The following is a 21,441-nucleotide window of genomic DNA, read 5'->3' as shown; positions in this document are numbered from 1 at the left end:
ATTGTGGAAATTGGCGATACATCGGAAAGACAGAATACATCTGATACCATCCTTTGGAAGGCCAATTTGGACATCAAAACTTGAACAGAAGGGCCAAATTAATAGGTAAGACAGCTCTAGTGCCAGAGTACGTGTACTAGCCTTCCTGTTTCTGAACTTATCCCACGAAACCTTTCTCACAAGTATCAAAAAGGCTCTGGGCCCTTTGAAGCTGTAACTTGAAGTCTCATAAAAGACACTGTCATGTACAACTGACAACTCTTCCTAATGAAAATAGAAGACAGGAGAGGTAGCTCCCTTGGGGTGTATACCCTGGCGAAAGGATCTCTTTTGGGAGAGATTTTCACAGCGTGCATTTTTAATATCACTCAGGCCAGCATCTTAATTGGGCTTTATGGCGAGAAGCACTCACAGAGTAGCAGCGATGCCACAGTAGGAATTTAATCTGAACACTTGGCATAGACCTAATCATATTTCACTTATTTTCTTTTATGTGTCTGCTTAAGATAAATGAGTCGCCTCCTTTATCAACAATAGCTCAGGATACATAAGCTCACATTTTTCACCCGGGACAGGGGATGTAGCAACTTGCACTTTATTATCCATCTCTCATTTTCTCCCCTTCCAACAATCGATAAATCCTCCTCCGATGTCTCTTTTTAAAGGTTGCTTACAAGTTTGTTTCAGAACAGTGTGCTGGCATTGGTTTTTATGCCTAAATCTTCTCTGAATCTGGGTGTACATTTGTAGTGATTTGCAAGAGTGTTTTGCAAGAATTTCTTTGGCAAAACTGCATATCACACAGGATGCCCGAATTGCAGCCTCTCTTGTAGGCACCAGTTCCCAGTGACAACTGTGATTCGTTGTTGTCCAAGGAGCATCCCATTCCTGTGCATCATAGAACAGGATTTTTTGAAGTGGAAAAGACTTGAATGTTTATACTGTCCTGCTACCTATTATGCGGGGGAGGAAACAGATTGAGAGTAGCTAGGCTTGTCCAAGTTTGCCCTAAGAGCTAGCGGAAGGGTCGAGGCCGGCACCCAGTACTGTACTCTTCTCGTCATTCCATAAGATGCGCTTATGTTTCCTCACAAACATTCTTTAAGGATAATCTTTACTTAACGTCTAGAGGCACACAACAATCCCTATGTTGATCTAGCTGTTTTCCTGGATGCCTGTCAAGCACAGTACGGTCTGGGTAAGTGGTACCCAGGGCTCGTTGACTTTTCAGCAAGACTTAACTTCATTTGGGAGCTGTGCTCGTGGTTCTTTGTGGGTGACAGAAGACTTTTCATGCAGTCAATCAAAATTTACTATCTGTCTACTCTGTGTCAGGGATTATGACAGGTGATTGGGATAAAAAGACAGGTAAGATACTGCCTTTGCCTGCTAGAAGCTTTCAATCTAGACAGACAGAAAAAAATAGGAGAGCGTGGTCAAGCCCGCCCTGGCTGTTACAGCATCTGCTCTGAATTGACTTATGTCACATTTCACAAGCTACAGCATATCTCGGGGCCAAAAGCATCATAAATGGGTGGGGAAAAACAATCCTGCATGTGTCCCAAGACATAGCAGCAAAGTGTTCAAAATGGTGGCTTCTTTATCATCCTATGTCCCTGCCTAACTTCACTGTTAAACCCATAGACATGTGGCTTGGGTGAGAAATAAATCTTTTGTTGTTTGAAGCCACTAAGAATTTTGTTTTTGTTACCATGGTATAACCTAACCTCTTTTGACTTATACACCTGGATTGTCTGATTTAAGGCTAAATTTAGAAGGTATAATTATCTTGATTATTTAAGTATTCATATAAGAAGCGTGAGACTTAGAAAGGGTACCAAGAAGTTAATTCAAGACATTGGGTTAATTTAACCCATGCAGTCTGATTCCAGAGCTCATATTCTTAGCCAGTATACCAAAATACTGTGTGTGTGTGTGTATGTGTGTGTGTGTGTGTGTATGTATTCCACTTACTGAGGAAAGATGGGTTTCTAAAGCGTTGAGGAGAATCAGGGAAGACTTCCCCAAGAAACTGATAGGTGTGCCCTAAAGGGCAAGTAGGAAGGCAGCAATTTGGAAATGATGAGAATTAGACTTATTCCCTGTGTGTGTGTGTTTAGGAAGAATGCCCCCTCTTTGGTTGATTTACTCACCCCCAGGAGAAGTATAGAGCAAAGAATCCCCATCCATTTATTACTACTGGCAACCAGGAATTATAGAATGCTTCAGATGCCATGGCCTTGGATCTATAAATCATTCAAAGCAACTTCATGAGATGTTATAAAACATAAGTGAGAAATCACAGTTCTGACCCACTGAGGCACCAAAGCACTTTGACGATTATATATGTCCTATATCCTCCCTTTACACACACACACACACACACACACACACACACACACTGCTCTAACCGATATATGAGCTTTAGCTTTATGGCAGCTGGGAAGTAATGAGAAGAAAGACAAACTATATGATAAATTGACATCAGTGGTAAAAGAAAGAGAATATGAATGAAGTTGAGATTAGTGTTAATCACCCAGCACTGATGATGGCCCCATGTTTAATGCTCCCTGGAAAAGAAGATCAGTAGCTACCTTTGTAGCCTATCTGACAATTTAATTGCCTTGATCACAAAAACACTTCCTGCGTCTACTTCAGCTCTGTCTTCCTTCCCTGCTCCTCCTTCCCCAGGCTTGGTCCTTGATGAGAACAGAACTCTTGCCAGAATGTTCCTTGAATAACTCCACACAAGCTATAGACACATAATAAAATTGTCTCTTACCTGTCCCCTCTCTAACCTGCTACCTCTTTCCCTCAGCACACATGTCGGAAGCAGCTCTCTTGATTTTGCGAATTACAAATCACATAATGTCATGTCTCCTCAATTGGATTCCTCTTTTCTGTGAGCATCATTGCATGTCGGTTACTCCTTTTATTTTTCTTTTGTTCCAGCAACCTTGTTAAGGTTAGATTTATGTACTATAAGATTTACCCTTTCAAGTGTATATTTCAAAGATTTTTAGTAAATTTACTGAGTTATGCAACTATCACCACAATCCAATTTTAGAGCATTTATGTCACCTCAACAAAATTCCTTGAGCCCATTTACAGTCACTTTTTACTCCCAATCCAAGACAACCACTAATCTGCTTCCTATCTTTATAAATTTGCCTCACTGGACGTTACATATAAACAGAATCATACAGTATGTAGTCTTTTGAATCTGGCTTCTTTCCCTTAGCATAATGTTTTTGAGGTTTATCTGTGTTGTAGTATATATCAGCATTTTATTCATTTTTATTTCTAAATAGTATTCCATTGCACAGAGATCAGAATATTTTATGTATCTATTCACCAGTTGATGGGCATTTGTGTTGTTTCCACTTTTTGGCTATTACGAATTTTACTACTAAGGACATTTATGTGCAAGTCTTTGTGTGAACATAGCTCTTTATTTATCTTGGGCAGGTAGCTAAGAGTGGAATTTCTGGGACCTATGGTAACTCTTTGTTTTCAAAGTGCTTGCACCATGTTGTGTTCCCACGAGAGGTACATGAGAGTTCCTGTATCTCCACATCCTTGCCATCACATGTGTTACTCATGTTTTTTCCTTTGGGCGTGAAGCTTCTAGAAGGGAGGGACTCTATCTTCATGCCTCCTCACTTAGCATTTAAGCACAGGGCTGGGGGCACAGTTAGAGCTTAACAATGCTGCGTGGAGTGTGGTGGTACAAGACTTTTGTTTTCGAGTTAGACTATCAGGGTGTCTGAGCATCAGTTTTCTCAAGTGGGAAATGGGGCTAACAGCGCCTACCCCCTAGAGTTATAATGAGGATTAAAGGAGATGATGTTGATAAAGTGCTTTGTCTGATGCATATGGAATGGTAGCTTTGATTATTACTGTTTTAAATTTACATTGATGTGCACTTTCTGAACAATCTCTACTTCAGCCTATTTCTTTTATACACTTGCGATCACATATTTAGGTATAGACAGTGTCCTCGGCTGCGAAGATTGAATAATGAGTGGGCACACTATCGCTCATCTAAGGAATTTGAAGTCCAGTGAGGAAGAACATAGCTGTAAATGGGTCATTGCAATGCCATGTGATAAGTGCTATGATAGAGATGTACCCAGAGTATGAAGGGACCTCAGAGAAGGATCCCAGACCTGGAAAAGACATCTAACCAGGATGGTCAGGAGGACTGGAGAGAAGCGTTGGCAAGAGCATTGCTGGCCAGAGGAGGGACATACACAAAGACTCAAAAAGGGAAAGAGCTTGGGGAAATTGCTAGCATGTTTTGTGACAGAGTGAAGGGACACTGGCAAGAAACAAGGCTGGAGAAGTGAGCAGGTGACAGATGAAGGTGTTAAATATTACATTAAGGAGTTCGCTCTTTACCTGTGCTGCTCCTGTTCTATTACATTTTACAGACTGAGGAGCTACAAGGAAGATGCTTCAGTACAGGAATGGCAGAGGTGACCATTTATAGATGAAAGAGAGTGAAGTTAGAGCAGTCTCAAAATCTATAACCTTCTGATGCAGTATTTCTCAACTTTTTTTTCATTATTGTCTCCCCTCTCTTGAGAGCATTTTTAGACATTTTTTCCTAATTGTACCCCCCATCCCCCATGAAATGTTAATACTACAGATATACTGTGTGTATGTACTCTGTATATAAGTGTGTTTGTGCTTTATACATAAAAAGAGTAACATTTTTTTCACCTTCCCCCAGTCACCAATTTTCGCCCATCGGGGCCTATATCATCCTGGTTGAGAATTCATGCTTTAATATATTGGAGTCTGCTCAAGGATTAGGCCTAGGTTTTAACATTTTTGTAATCCCCACAGTACCTTTCAAAATGCAGCTTTTTAGGAATGAAGAAATTCTATCACTTAACAAGTATTTGCTGAGCACGTACTATGAGCTGAGCAATGTTAGGAACTGAGACCACGATGAGCAAAAAGCCCACCCCTCATGGGGCTTACATTCTAGAGCAATCTGTGTATAGATAAAATTGTTTCTCTTTGATCAATACTAAGTAATGCCTGCCATTAAAACTGTTCCAGCAGGAAAGTCTGGAGACCTGCTACTAAAATAGGACTTGGCATTACTTCGGGCTTGAAAATGTGCTGACAGAATTAAAAACCTGTTTGATGCTGATGCAGCGGGAAAATCAGAGGAGCAAGAAATAACACTTTTTTAAAATCAACATAATATTAATTCCCAGCCCCCTTCCCACAGGGGCCAGCAGGACGTTCCACCTCACTCAGGATTTTCCGGACGTACTGGGGTTTTGCCCAGCACCAGTGGGAAGGACCCTGGGGGCACAGGTCACTGTCCTTCATTGCAGTGGCTGAGAGAACTGTGGTTCCACTCACGTGGTCCCTTTAGGTCGGGAAGTTCTGCTGCCCATCTGCCATTCCTGGGGAGGGGAACTTTGGAGAGGCTGGAGCCCTGCAGCCATTTCCCTCTGAGGTCCTAACCCCTCCCGGGGATACTGGCAGGACAGTGGTCTCTGGAACGCGTGGGAATCACAGATCTCTTGTCCATCCCCAAGTTGAAAAATATCTCCTCTTCTCCTTCTTGCCTCCCTTCCCAACACACCTAGCACAGTCTGCTCAATGCAAGTTGCTGTTACAGAAGATAGGAAACCCCACTGCTGTCAGGCTGCCTCTGCTTCTTTGCTCTCAAAACCTCTAAGCCACGTAATTACAAAGCCTGGGAACCTGTCTGAAGTGGTGATGAAAGGGGTTAGAGGCCAACAAGAGAGAGATGAAGAAAGAAACAAATTAATATTTCCGTCTATTGTCCTGCCACTCTGAAATCTCTGTTTATTTTATACTCATCTTGTCAAAAACTGTCCATTTGAAACAACCAACCAGCCAGTCTGGACCAGATAAAGAATAAAGAGCAAATGCCCTTATCCTTGGACCAGCCTAGAGGGAGATTGTCCAGATTGCACCCACCTCTGCCCCTGTCCCCAGGCCCTATTTCCCCTGAAAGACCTTACGGGGGCCACTCTAAATTGGACTGGAAAAATAATGGGATTTGCTTATGTGTTTGTGAAAACTCCTGTGTGCCAGGCGTCGGGGTAGGCACTGGAGATGCTGCAATGTGCAGGGCAGGAAAGGCCCTGCCTTCATTGGGATGACAATGGGATCCTGGCCTCCTACTTCTGTCTCTAGTGCACTTTGTAAACTTCAGGATCATTCGCTGGACAGTGCTGGCTCGGTCAAGCCCAGCTGTTCGGCTGCTACAATTTTCATGCTTGCCTTGAAGGATATAGAAGTTTTACCATTTGAAGAGGAAAAAAATGGTCTCTTTCTTTCTAATTATGTTGGGAATGGCTGTGAATCTTCTAAATGCCTCTTTAGCATCTTAGTGGGAGGGAAGTTTTGCTTCAAAACTGACCTAAAACTCCTGTCTTAATAATACCCATTGCTTCTTATGCATAAAGGTGAAACGGTTTTATTTTTTTTATTTTTCCCCCAAAGCCCCAGTAGATAGTTGTATATCATAGCTGCACATCCTTCTAGCTGCTGTATGTGGGACACGGCCTCAGCATGGCCGGAGAAGCAGTGCGTCGGTGTGCGCCCGGGATCGAACCCGGGCCGCCAGCAGCGGAGTGCACGCACCCAACCGCTAAGCCACGGGGCCGGCCCGGTGAAACGGTTTTTAGTAAGGCTCTTCTCAAGCTGTTTTGATGTAGATCCAATCCAGTCTGATTGTTCCAAAGCTGTAAAAGAGACTCTCTAATGTGTCTCAACATATTTCGTTGGCTACTCTAATCTGCTTTCTATTATGCTTTGGAAATAGAAGCCAGTAACAAAAATTCACAGTCTTTGGTGGACAGTTCCCACCAAATACGTTTGGGCAGACCTAGGGATTGGGAAGGAGACTGGAAAAATGAGGTGACGATGCACAAGGATAGGACGAAGTGGATGAAATGATAGACACTGGCAAGTTTATGGTGAGTTTCCTACCAAAAGAGGTATTTGAGCAAAGGTTAAATTACTATTACAAAGGAGTTAATTGACTGTTGGATTAGGTGACTGTTGATCTTCCTTATATCACCCTCACTACTCTTTGTTGGCTGTGTGCCACCTGTATTATGAACTGTCTCAGAAGACAGAGTTGAGAGGAGCCTTCTCTTTTTCTGACTCCCCATGGCTCACAGCACACAATTATGCACACAGTAGGCTTTCCAGAAATGGCAGGTGATTCATTCTGCTTATGTTCCTGGGCAGGGGAGGCAGTTGGGTTGTAATAAAGAGCCTCCAGACTCTGGGATGGTGAAATGAAGGTATTCACCATAAGAATGGATGGCATTAGTCTTGGGCTAGCAGGTGGCCGTCTCTACTATTACTAAGCACACTCACCAAATAAGTGAAAATCAAAGTGGCATTAAATCCAGCAGATACCTTAAATATATTGCTTTTGCATACATTAGATCGGGTTAGAACAATGAGTAAGAGTATATAGTCTGGAAAGACTTGGGTTCAAATTCCTGATCCTGTCATTAACTAGCTATGGGATTGTGACCAAGTTACTTAACAATAAATTTGCTCACATGTAAAGTAGAGAAAATAATGACTATCTCATAGGATCATTGAGAACATGATATGAGATAACATATGCATAGCACTTAGTATATGACATAGTATAGATTCTTGGTAAATGTCGGTTTTTCAAATAAACCAGTGAGAACTTAATTTTTTATAACAAGTTTTTTTTTTTATTATAACTTGTATTTATAGAAAATTACAAAGTGAAGATGAGCAAAAAGAAGAAAATAAAAAGTACTCATATCTTAGGCATGCAAAGATATTCAATATTAACATTTAAGTATATATTTCGCCTAGGAAATTTGCTCTAGAATTTTTCCTGTTATGATTATATGTGTATATGAGTATGCATATGTATATATAGTTAGATGTATATATAGTTATATACATATATAGTTATATATGATTTTCACTTAATAATAGAATATGAATATTTACCTATGTTCTTAAATATTCCTTTACAAGAGCTACATCATATTCTGTTATAGCATATTCAATTACCCTTTTAACATGAAACTTTTAGATAGTTTCTAAGTTGTTCTTTTTTTTTCTCTTATAACTGACATGGTGAAGAACAGCTCTATAGCCAAACACAGGCCTACCTCGGAGTTATTGTGGGTTCAGTTCCAGACCACTGCAATAAAGTGAATATCACAATACAGTGAGTCAACTGAATTTTTTGGTTTCCCAGTGCATATAAAAATCATGTTTACACTATACTGTAGTCTACTAAGTGTGCAATAGAATTATGTCTTAAAAAACAATGTACATACCTTCATTAAAAATTCTTTATTGCTAAAAAATGCTAACCATCATCTGAGCCTTCAGTGGGTTGTAATCTTTCTACTGGTGGAGGGTCTTGTAAAAAACACAGTATCTGCAAAGCACGATAAAGTGAAGCACAATCAAACGAGGTATGCCTGTACTTTAACATTTATATGATTGTTACCTTGTGATTAAATTCAAGAAGTAACATGGTAGTTTGCAGTAATAATAAAGAAAATGAGAAAAAGCATGAAAAGCACAGAGGATAGTAATCGACACGTGGTAAATCATCAATAAATGTTTAGGATAGGGGATCTGTGTACGTACTGTAAAGAGAGGGAGAAAGGTTTTATTTGAAATCGGTTTGCTAAATGCCCTAAATATAATCGTTTATTTAAGAATATTTAGGAGTTCTCGTTTGTTTTATAAACACACATAATGCGAACAAATAAAAAAATCAGTTTAGTCAGTTTATAGATGTCACATTTAGTATGTGTTTCTATGAAAAGGTCTGCTTCTTTGACTCACAGAAATCATCAAGAATAATCCAAAATAAGATAACTGACATATCTTTTTTGTGGGGGGTTGGAGGGTCGAGTGGATCTTTCTTTTTCTTTTTTCCCTTTGCTGTGGCTTCTACTTGCTGTTAGTGTAATATGAACATGCCCTCCAGCCTGTTGCCTCTAACACTGGGTTTGAATGCCCTAGTCTGGGGCCCTCTTGTCAGAGCTGTCCCCACAAGTACTCAAAATAGAAGTATACAGATGGCATGCTATCCACGAGAGAGCAATATTGACCTGAAAGATCTGTTCTCATCCACAGGCTGAAGTGCTGTTATGGAGAAGGGATGGGGAAAAGTGTCCATTTCCCACTTGGTCATTCAACACCCCGCCATGTGGTGTCTGTACTGAATGTATTAAGATACAGAGCACATGACAGTGCCAGAGAGAAGAAACAGTAGACTCCAGTGAGAAACTTCAGGAGTCTGAGAAAATGTAGCTTAATGAAATAGGCTGGGTGGAAACTATGGGGAACCAGAGAGCATACAGTTCAGGCAGAGTGGCTGCTACTAACCTCCAGCCCATGGTGGCCATGTGAGAAGGCAGGCTCAGATTTCCCAGGGCTGTCGGTTTTCACGAGAAGCTGAAAACCTGGATTTTTCATTCAAATCTTTCCATTTTCAAATGTTATTGGAAAAATGTAGGAATGAAATTTTAAAAAGCACAATGTATTTGTCTGTGTGTGTATATATATGATTTGTTTTATTAAGCTGGGTCTCCAGTTTGCTAACTGCAGATCTTGGGACTTGTCACCCTCCAAATTGCTAATACCAATTCCTCAAAATGAATGAATGAATTAGTGTGTATATGTGTGTGTACATACTCACACACATCCTATTAGATTTGTTTCTCTGGAGAACCCTGATACAGATATGCACGCACACACGCACACACACACACGCACACACCCTTACTTGGAGAAGAGGGAACACGGTGGAGGAACAAGAACGGAAGCTGGACTTCTTTGAATATGTTTTGTTTTGTAGATTTGACTTTGGTGCCATCTAAATAGTTCATACAAAATTAGACTTTAAAAAAGCAGTCATGAAACATTGAGAGGGAGAAAAATAAGAAACAATTAAACCTGACTGGACATCAGATTGGTGGCCTAACCACACAGAACAGAATTAGTTCAAGTGACTTTGAAACCCAGTCATTTCATTGTACTTTCCTAGTAGGATATACTCTAAGATTTTTTTAAAAAAGACAAATTTTAAATTGTTGTTCTTAATCATAATGTTACTATAGTAGTGGCATTGATGTTCTGTAACTATGCTATGCGTGTTGTGGGTTAAATCAAATGAGTAATTATGTTGAGGTTACTGAGAACACAGATTTTGGTGTGGAAGAAAGGTAATAGCATTGTAACATCCATGAGGTTAAATGAAAGCCTTCAGGTCCTGAGTTTGAACTGAGGTTTCACGTGAAACCATGGTGTATTCTATTTAAAACACACATACACAACTTATTTTCTAGCTCTGTCCACAGAAACAAGGGCCAATCCAGGAGCAATGAGCACCCACAGCTCTCAGCTTGTGGTCTCTAAATACTAGTTCCCACTAAAATGAACCAGGGCTGCTTACTAGAAATGGCTAGTCTGGGCCTGGGGCAGGACAAGTGTAAGATAACCCTGGAACATTTTATCCTACCGGAAGCAAGAGAGCCATCAAAGACTGCTGGGTCATATTAAAAAGACTTAGGGCGTCAACTTAAAGAGGCCTCCATTGAGCAAAGATAGGACATTTAGAACTTCAATAGGAATAAAAACTGCCCTGGAAGAAAACAAATCAAAATGTTTATAATGATATTTTAAAAAATAAAAACCTCATTGATCATCTTTGGTTATTAGGTAACCAATTCAATATTTTGAAGATCAATGTATAAAGAAGAGAAAAACTAGCATCTATCAAGTTCCTATATAAACTATGGTTTAGGGTAAACATAAAGTTGATGCCATGCAGTTTCTCTTGATGGAATATCCTAGCTAATAAATTAAGTAGAAATAATAGAATTATTTTATCACCAATTTGAAATCTCTAGTGAGATAATAGATTCTCTTGGCAAAGATCACCAAAGGCTGATGATATCACAGCAAAAGACATTATGTGCCTCAAGATAGAGCATGTGGGAGGCAGAAAAATGCCCTCCACTTCAAAGATGTCAGTGTCCTCATCTCAGAACCCGTGAATATGTTATATTACGTGGCAAAGGGGAATTAAGGTTATGCATGGACTTATGGTTGCTAGTCAGGTGATCTTAAAATATAGAGATTAGCCTGGATTATCCAGGTGTGCCCAGTGAAATTACAACGGTCTTGAAAAGTGAAAGAGGGAGGCAGAAGATTCATTGTCAGAATGGTATCAGGGATGTGAGAAAGATTCAACTAGCGATTGCTGACTTTGAAGATGGAAGGGGACCACAAGCCCAGGAACATGGGCAGCCTCAAGAAGCTAGAAAAAGTCGAGAAATGGATTCTTCCTTAGAGTCTCCAGAAAGGGATGCAGCAGCCCTGCTGGTACCTTGATTTTGGCCCTTTGAGACCTGGATCAGTCTTCTAACATACAGAACTATAAGAAAATAAATTTGTGTTGTCTTAAGCCACTGAATTTGTGGTTATTTGGGATGGGAGCAATAGAAAACTAATATATTCCATTTCCTAGGATGTATTCTTTCTAGAAAACTGAGCCTGAATCTGATCAAGCCTCTTGATCTAACTACTGATTTACAGAAAATACCGGGGACAGGGGAACATATTATATGAAATTATGGGAAGGTTCAGCAAAATCTCTGGGCAATGCTATTGGTAAAATGACATTTTGTTTATCACATAAAGCATATATATATGGATGTATGAGAGAGAAAATCACCGACTGACTTAGAAGTTTTTAGGAGATCACCAAATATTTTATGTATCAACCAATTTCAGTAGGAAACTTGATTCAGATAAGAAATATAAAGAGAAAATAAATATTAATGAATTTCAAATATTGACACTGAGTATTTGATGATATTAAGGAATGAATTTTTTTTTTGGTGCGGTAATGGTATTATGGTTATTTAAACAAAGGAGATGGGTGTGGTGAGTATAATAGATAACAACAGCCATAAATTGATAATTGTTGAACATGAATGATAGGCACATAGGTGTTTGCTATTTATCCTTTCTACTTTTGTACATATTTTAATGTTTCCATAATAAAATACTAGTAAAAATGTTAGTAACTAATTCGACTCCTTAAATGTTTTGTGAGCCAAACATGCCATGTCAAAGGCTGGATTAGACCAACAGACTGCCAGTTTGTAATTTCTGCATAGAGTTTTGGAAACCGGATCTTTCACTTTAACCTGGGGAATCATCCTTTTCTCTTTTCCTGCTCACCTCATGCCTAAGTTCTTTCTGCATTGCCTAGCAAAAAGGACCTCCTTTATCTATGCTAGTGAGTGACTAGGGGGATTACAGATTGCTGGGAATAGAATTTTCTCAGAATAAGTGGGCAAAAAGGGTAACATGCATAATTGCATTGAACAATGCCTCCCAGTATTTTGTGTATTTGTTGGGACCACCTCTCATTCCACTCTCTCAGGGGAAAAAAAAAAAAAAAAGGCAATGACTTTGTTTCCATTTTTGAAAACCTGAGATATTTTGAAATTTTAGCTAATCGCATTTTTCATATTATCTCTGTGCTTCTCTTTCAGGATGGAATGGGAAACTTGAGAATCACAGAAAAAGGTCTAAAGCTAGAAGGAGACTCAGAATTCTTGCAACCTCTCTACGCCAAAGAAATCCAGTCCCGACCAGTAAGTTTCTGCTGAGAGAAGAAGGAATTATTATTCTTCTGGAATCTAAATTTGGGGAAATTTGTCTTGCCATCAGCTGAGTATAGAGGGTTGGGGTCGGAGGTGATAATGCAGGTAGTGAGCTGCGTTCACATCAGAAGTCTCGGGTGTAATCACCGCTGTGGTACTGTAACCAAGAGAGGTGACCTCTCTGAGCCTCTTTCCATTCCTGTCAAATAGAGGGTAATAACCTCTGCTAACTAACTTTCTAGATTACGCTGCAAGTAAGGCAAGACAATAAATGTGAATGTGCCTTAAGTATTATACAAATGCAAGAAAATAGTGCTATCATTTTTTAATTGTCAAGAGCTTCAAGGCCATCTTGGCAAATACAGAACTTAAAGAACTAGAATTTTGTTTTTCATTAAGAATTTGGACAATATAACCAAGGTCAGTTAGAATCAATTCAATATATCAACAACTATGCTCTGAAATAGTATTTTAAATATCACCCTAGAGTGTGAGCTCTGTTGCGTGCACCTGGCTGCTTTGTGTGCACTATCATTATCTAATTTAATTGGTCCACTGGGCTGGTGGTTATTGTTGCCTCCATTTTACAGATTAGAGAATTGAGGCTTGGAGAAGAGTATGTCCAAAGCCATATACTTATGAAGTAAGAGAGCAAAGATTTCAACTCAGAAAATCCAATTCTAAAGCTTTTCTGTTAACCAGAGTCTCCTATCGTAGCTTTCTCTCTCTCTGTCCCTTTTTTTTCTGTAATGGTAATAGTGATTGCTAGATATTTTCTTTTATTAACCAATATTATCAAAATTAATTTTTGTTTTTGAGTGTTTTTTTGGGCTGGTCGTTGTTTCTTTGGTTTTTATTTTTGTTTTTTGGTGGAGTGGTGGAATTTGCTGATTAAAAAGGGGTTATTAATACATTTGCTTTGCCTGGAATTGGTCTGTGTCTACCTGCAAGCAAAGAGTAACACACAAGTTCCCCAAAGCATCATTTGTGTTGTGTGCATTGATTTGCGTAATTAATGAAATTCAGCACCTTGATGCAGTGGGTAATTTTATCTGAATGCTAACTAAACTACTGAATGTATTAAACTGGCTCAACTACTGAATTGCCAATAAGTTTACTTCCTCACATGCCTGGTATAACGGAGGGAGCCATGACGTTAATCATCAAAAAGAGCAAATTAGTTTGGCTACCCAGTTGGTGACTATAAAATTTAACTGGAACTCATAGCATCCTGGCTTAGGCACTTAAAGTACCAAGACTATTGTAAACATATCCATTGTCTTGAGGAAGCTGCATCCTAGAAGGAGTAATGGGATGCAACTATAACAATGAGGGTTGGGTGGTGATTCTGCCTGAGACTGAATGGAGACAGTCGATTTCAAGCATTTAAGAAACAACCTGTTATATGCATTGCTCTTGATCTGTATTTACTTCTCCCAACCTGGCAAGTTAGTTAGTTAAACCATCATTTTGAGTTATTAGTTGTACTTTAGATTAATAATCTTATCTATATTAAACTTATTTAACTCACTAGTTTGAACTGATCATTTTCCTCTAATGCTATTGGCTTTTTTTATGTAAAAGCCCAGTTAGTAAATATTTTAGGCTTTTATTTTTTCTCTTTTACAACTCTTCAAAAATGTAAAGCACATTCTTATCTCAAGAGCCACACAAAAATAGGCTTTAGACTGTAGTTTGCCAACCCCTCTTACCTATATTAGTGGTACTTCCATAAATATATAAATGCTCTGGCTAGGTTGCATGTGGTACAAGAGAGCAGATTTTTTTGTGTGTGTGTGAGGAAGAAGAGCCTGAGCTAAATCCGATGCCAATCCTCCTCTTTTTTCTGAGAAAGATTGGCCCTGGGCTAACGTCCATGCCTACCTTCCTCTACCTTATATGGGATGCCGCCACAGCATGGCTTGACAAGCGGTGCAAGAGTGCGCGCCCAGGATCTGGGATCTGGGCCTGCAAACCTGCGAATCCCGGGCTACGACGGAAGCAGAACGCCTGTAGTTAACCACTACGCCACCGGGCTGGCCCTAAGAGAGCAGATTTTAAGATCATGTGTAGAATAGTTGATATGTGTTAAGTAAAATATCCTGAAATAAGTTTCCTTGGTTTAGAATTAGAGTCATATAAAAGAATTGAGAAATGTGTTTTATGAGTCTTGAAAAGGCGTTCCTGGTAATCTCTTAGGCCCATATGCAGGAATTGAACTTTTAGCAAATATGTCAGCAGCCTACCTGAAAATCAACAGTCATCTAATCCCAACTCAAAGACACACATGATTGAAGCTTAAAAAGTAATGATAATCTCAAAAAACTTATTTTAGTATTGAAAAATCAGTGAGTTAATTTCAATGCTTTCAAATCACCGTTTAAAGAAAACAGCGTGTTAGGACTATTTTTCCATCGTTCTGAAGAAAGCATTTTCTTCTCAAAAAATAAATAGTAAATAAAGCTTTTTAGCCTTATATGTTTCTGAAAACAAAATAAATATCTTCTAACTGAAGAAAAAAAAATTTTATTAGACTTGCATATATATACAGATATGCATATATAATAAAATCTAGCAGTCACGTGAGCTCTACCTGAAACACGTCCGCAAATCCATCTGCTCTTCTCCATCACATGCCACCCCTTATTCAAGCCGCCATCCTCTCTCACCTGTACCATTGCAATAGGCTCCTCTCTCTCTGCTGCCTTTCACTCTTAGCCTCCTAATCCAAATTGTAGCTAAAGTAGTCTTTCTAAAATGTCAAGTCTGTCCACCTCTCTGCAGAGGATTTTCTGTTGACCTCCGATTGCACCTGGAATAAAATCCAAACTCCGCACTAAGGCCTATAAACTTCTCTACCAGATGTTTTTCATGGAGGGCTCCTTCTGGGTGTCTTGGTCTCAGTTCAAGTGTTGCCATTTCAGAAAGACTTTCCTCATTTGGCACAACAGCGACATATAAAGGATCATCTTGGTTTTTTCCATCTTGTAACTGTCATCATACATCATATAGTATTTCCCAGCCCTATTGCTATGTCTTGTGCATAGTATGTGCTCAGTAGATTATTTGTGAAATTGAATAATGAATCATTAAAAATGTAAGTGTCATTAAATCTATCTTGCAAGGGCAAGCACTGTTAACAATTTAGCTTATTTTTTCAGGCATTTTCCATGAGTATATTTTTTTAACAAAACCATACTTTGCATACTCTGCTATACCTTTTTTCCTCCAAATAATATATTAACAGTAAATTTTCTATATTTAAATAACATGTAAAAGTTTAAGAGCTTTTCTGAGGTATAATTGACAGAATAAATTACACATATTTAAAGTGTGAAATTTGATAAGTTTTCACGTAATATATGTGAAGCTATCACCACAATCAAGATAATGACCATATCTGTCATTCCTAAGAGTTTCTCCATGCCCTTTTTATTTTTATTTTTTTGTGAGGAAGATCAGCCTTGAGCTAACATCCATGCCGGTCCTCCTCTTTTTGCTGAGGAAGACTGGCTCTGAGCTAACATCTATTGCCAATCCTCCTCCTTTTTTTTTCCCCCCAAAGCCCCAGTAGATAGTTGTATGTTGTAGTTGCACATCCTTCTAGTTGCTGTATGTGGGATGTTGCCTCAGCATGGCCGGAGAAGCGGTATGTCGGTGCGTGCCCGGGATCCGAACCAGGGCCGCCAGTAGCGGAGCGCGCGCAATTAACCGCTAAGCCACGGGGCGGCCCTCCATGCCCTTTTTAATCTCTCCATCCTACCGCATCCACCCTACTTCCTCCGCCCCTGTCCCGGAGTAACCACTAAACTGCTTTCTGTCTATATATTACTTTGCATTTCTTAGAAACTTTATATAAATGAAATCATACAATTTGCATATCTAAATAATTTTAAGAATAAATTGTCTGTCATTTTATCAAGATCTTTTTTTTAACCATCTATTTCATATCTAATTTAAAGAAGTTTTTTGTTTTTTTTTTTTTTTTGCCTGCAATTGAGCTGTGTCTTGGTTTGGCTGGGGAGAGATATTAGAAGTGACTCAGGGCGTAGGCCTTTAATATTTCTCTTTTGATGCCATCAGAGCACTGAGAAGGGATTAGAGAATAATGTATTAAGCATGGCAACAATGGTAGAATTAGTCTGTCTTTGAATTTTCACAAAGAGTGAAAACAGATATGTTGGATCAAAAAAGCAAAACAAAATTAGAAGCTGGTGATTTATTCTGTAGAGCCTCCCCTGCCCTCAAGCACAGGGATAATTGAGAGCTGAACAGAATTGGGGTTCTGGTAGCAAAGAAGGTGGGGGGTATGACTGCTGGGTAGGCAATTAATAGAATTTGCCATACTTATTGAACCATAACCTCACATGTAGCAGCTTTCCATTCTCCACTCTGGCAGCTTCAGCTTATTGGTTTTTTCTGATGCACCTGACCATTGCTTATAGACCACCTCTGGAAGACTCTTCTTAGAATAATTATCTGCAATATCATTTCTCCATAGATCACAGCTGCTTCTGTTTCATGAGGTGTCTCCTTCTGTTTTTTTTTCCCATTGAAAAGAGATCAGTGTCCAATTGAACAAGATTACTCAGACCCTCTAAGTGGGGATAACTAATGAAGCAACACTTGACTTCATTTGGTTTGTGCTTCATTGATCTGAGAGGAATTGAGATTGGTTAAGCCATCCACACAATGTTCAATACTGTATCTGATTTCATTATTGAATGTTGCAACCCTGGTAAAGTCACTACAAATTGATTAGTGTGATAGCAATCACTTTGGAAGATAAATTAATGAGAAAATGTTCATCTCTATAAAAATCTCCATTTGGGAATTGAATGAAAGCCCTGTGACTTTCTAGCTTTAGCCACATGGATGCATAGCTTCTAAGTGGTAAAGTATCATGCTGCTCAGAAAATAGATTGAAAAGGACGCACTAAATTAAATATTCTACCACATCCAAAGACCAGCATGTCCCTAGAAATACTACTTGAATGCACTAGCATAGAAATTTATAAAGTTAAGGGATATAATGCCAAAAAAGTCTATGTTTAAATCCCAGTTTCAGTGTGGTAGGCATCTTTTTAATTGCTAAATACAACTACAAATTTTTGGCAAGAGCTACTAGTAGATAGACTGAATGAATAAATGCTAAAAGACTTTTGATCACAAAGTATCATTTTGGATAAAGTGGCAGATCCTTACTTCTTCAGAGAGGTTTCTTGTTTTGCTCCCCATGATGCTGGAACTAGCTGGTGCTTTTGCATAACTTCATGTGAAGTGAGAAAGGAAGGGAAACTAGCTTTTACTGAGCATCTACTATGTGCCAGGCCTACAGCAATGGGAAAGTTGCACAGTGAATTTATCTCCATACTCATTTCAAACTACACTTGGGGTGAGTATAGGGGTCCTAGTCTATTGCTATATTGAATTTAGAAGTTCAGGAGAGGAGAGTGGAGAACAAGCTGGAAGAAGGATACAAAAAATTAATTTACTTTGAGAGAATAAAGTAGAAAATTATTCTTTAAGGCTTGAGTATTTACATGTCTTTTAAATTCTTTTATCCTATGAAAACTCACATCTTTTAAGATGTTCTCACCTGCCAAAACCTGTGTATAGAATTAAGAAATCATATCTAAATGGGGTTCTTAAAAGTTGCCTGTACCAAGAGACTGCGTAGCACCATGATTAAGCCCATATGCTGTATTGTTGGACTTGGGTGGCAACCATTGGGTGCTACCATTTGATAGAATAATGATCATTGAGCAATTTCTTAACTGGGCAAATCCTTGATTTCTTGCCTGTACAATTGAAATGATATTAATACCTACATCATGAGTGGTTGTAAATAAGTAAGATAGTATTTGTAAAGTGCTTAGTACAGAACTTGACATAAAGTGAGTGTTCCAGAAATGGTAACTCCTACTCTCACCCCATTCTTCTTCTTCTTCTTCTTCTTCTTCTGATGATGACGACGACAGTTTTCCCTGGCAACATCATTATCGTGTAGTCCAAATCTCATCTGATGTTTGAACTTCCTCTGAACCAAATGGTCTTTCATCCTCTTCTTGAATGGCTTCTTAATGACAAACTCAGCGCCCTCTAAGGAAACCCATTTCATATTCAATAGCTTTTAGTTTAAAATTTTTCTCTAATGAGTTACATTCCTCTAGTGTTCTACTTACTTTTTTCTCATTCTTCTGCTTAAAGAGTTTTGCTAGCCCTGGTGCTCATAGATTACTGGCACAGTCTCTCTTTTTATTATTTTTTCCTTTTTTCAGTCTTTCTGAAAAAACAGTTTTATAGTATATGCCAAGTACCTTAAAATGTTTATACACTTTGATCCAGTAGTGACATTTCCACTCATTTTATGATATAAAAAAGCAAAAAATAATAAAATATTTAAAGATTAGAACACATGCACATGCCAGTGTTTTACAAAAGCCAGTCCAAGTGTTGATTCATATGAAAGTCTGAGTTGTACGTATAAAATGGGGTTTGAGGGTACCCAAGTTTGTCAATATTTATGGAAGTTGAGAAACTCCTGTATTCTCCTTGAAACTCTGAGCTGGTCATCCTCACCATGGATTTTTACGTTTGGATCTGTCATCTTTCTGTTTTTTGGAAGGATGAGTTTTTTAAATTCCATTTAGATTTCAGAGTGATGTGAATTGGGATTTGTTCCACCAGCCTGAATTACCAAGATATATTTAGGCTGGAAGTTGAAGGCCCCTAAGAATTCTATTAGACCAATCACTTCATTTAATGGATGGGGCTCGAAGGCCCAGAAAGGAGGTATGACCTACCCAAGTTATACCAAGCAAAAGTCAGAACAAAAATCCAGGATTGCTGTATTCTTCCATATCAACATACTGTTTATGTGGTAATTAATTTTCTCATGACATTGTGTTCAGTATGATAACTTCAGTTATGCATGGCCATTTCCCTCTCGTGAGGACTAACTTACTAGAAGGCATATTAAGTCGCTGAGAGAATTCAAAAGTACTAAAAAACGGAAAATGGAAACAACGGTGGATAATGCAACAACACTAAGCTTAATTATGACTAATATAATCACTGAGATGATATTCTTTACTTCATAAATTTATCGTGAGGGTTAGATGAAGTAACTTAAGTGACCCACCTTATAAACCATTAAGTAAGCTAGTGATATGAAGGCTTATGACAGAAATTACAAACTGAATCCAGCCCACGGATATAGTTTATTTGCCTCACACAGTATTTTCCTTTTAATGTGAATTTGTTTCTAATAATTAAATATCTGAAGATTTCATATTTTTAAAAAAGTCTATATTTTCTGATTCTTAGGGAAAAACAGAAAATCTGGCAGAAAGATTTGACATTCCTAATGACTGGAGCTGAGTAGCAGCTGCCTCCTTTAGATGGGCATTTGTTCTCGAGTTTGCCATAGTGTCTACCTGTCACTATTGTCTCATACCCAACCTGCTTAAGCCATTTATATTATGGGTCCCTGAAGTCCCTTGAGGGTGCAGCCCTTGATTGATGGAATTGAGAATGTATGTATCTCATCATGCAGGACTTCAGATTTTAGGTTGACTTCTTAAGATTCATAGTCACTCATGACTCATTGTTCTCTTCTCATTTTGTTTCTTTCTTGCCCCACTTTCTGCTAGTGGTCTGGCTCCTGTGGGTTTTGAAATTGTATGCAAGCTCAATGAACAGGGGTAGCAGTCTTAGAGCTTCTGGAGGCTGAGCCTCTGGCCTACCACACCCGTTCCCCACCCTAAGTCTCCTAGAACACACCTCCTTTTTATCTTTATTCTTCAAACCACTACAAAGCATGACTAGGGAGGAGGCAGACAGGGAGTAGACAGTTGGAAATTTGGATTTGGCATGCTCTGAATGAGCAAAAAAAACAGAAGTCACATGGGATGGCAGACAAGCACATGCTTTGTCTGAAGAGGCTCTACTGACAATTTAGTTGCAAGAGAAGAGCTGTGTCTCTGGTTAGTTTAGAAACCAAATGATGGTGGTGGCTTCTCCTCAGTAAGCAGAACAGCTTCAACTCCCAGCTGAACATATTGCACACAAAACAGTATTTTCCATGCCACTTGCATGGAACATGAGCATCTTGCTGTCTTTAATTAAGAAGTTAACTGGACCATGAAGTATTGCCCAAGTAAATAAAAGTGATTTGTACTAAGTCAGAGGGCTGCATTAGGCATCTTTGCATTTCTTTGCTCACACATAAATTAGAGATTATTAAAAATTGGAAGGGTCATCTATAAGCCCATCTGTACTGTGAAGCTGATTGTCATTCCCGAAATGTATTTATCTTTTTAAGTGTTATAATCTATTTTGGACAGTAGCGTGAACCAACTGCTTACTTTTTTTTTTTTTAACAGGCACACAAACTGTGAATAGAGTGACACATTACTGTGGTTGGTTGGTTTGTTTATCCGGGAAACAGAGATAGTTATTCAAAGGCTTTTGGTTACCATAGAATTAAAATGGGCTGAAGGGATTTTTGCTCTTTCTTTAAATTGGGAGAAATTGACGATGTGTGCTTTTCTTAAATGTAGTTCTTGCTGGAAATATGAGTTATGGAAGGCTTTGGTCAGATCTCAGTTATGACTGTATCAGACAGAGTTTTGGTAGAAGTAGGTCCAAACTTCACATGAGGCTGAGAATGTCTAATTGTATGGTTTGAGGGCCACTGGGCAGGTAGGCGATCTCCAATTCATTCATGTTGCCTGTT

The 21,441-nt window shown here is 38.9% G+C and overlaps 1 protein-coding gene across 1 annotated transcript in view; it reads left to right on the top strand.

Moving 5' to 3' along the window:
• The window catches only part of SGCD (sarcoglycan delta), a 350,996-nt gene that overhangs the window by 138,115 nt on the left and 191,440 nt on the right, over positions 1-21,441 (top strand). The window contains exon 2 of the mRNA XM_004428603.2: positions 12,591-12,692. Within this exon, the coding sequence (XP_004428660.2) occupies positions 12,591-12,692 (102 nt within the window). The remainder of the gene's footprint in view (positions 1-12,590; positions 12,693-21,441) is intronic.

This window comes from Ceratotherium simum, chromosome 4, assembly GCF_057802395.1.
Source record: "Ceratotherium simum simum isolate JZ-2026a chromosome 4, ASM5780239v1, whole genome shotgun sequence".
In the NCBI taxonomy this organism is placed as follows: Eukaryota; Metazoa; Chordata; class Mammalia; order Perissodactyla; family Rhinocerotidae; genus Ceratotherium; species Ceratotherium simum.
This window is presented reverse-complemented; position numbering and strand designations above follow the sequence as displayed.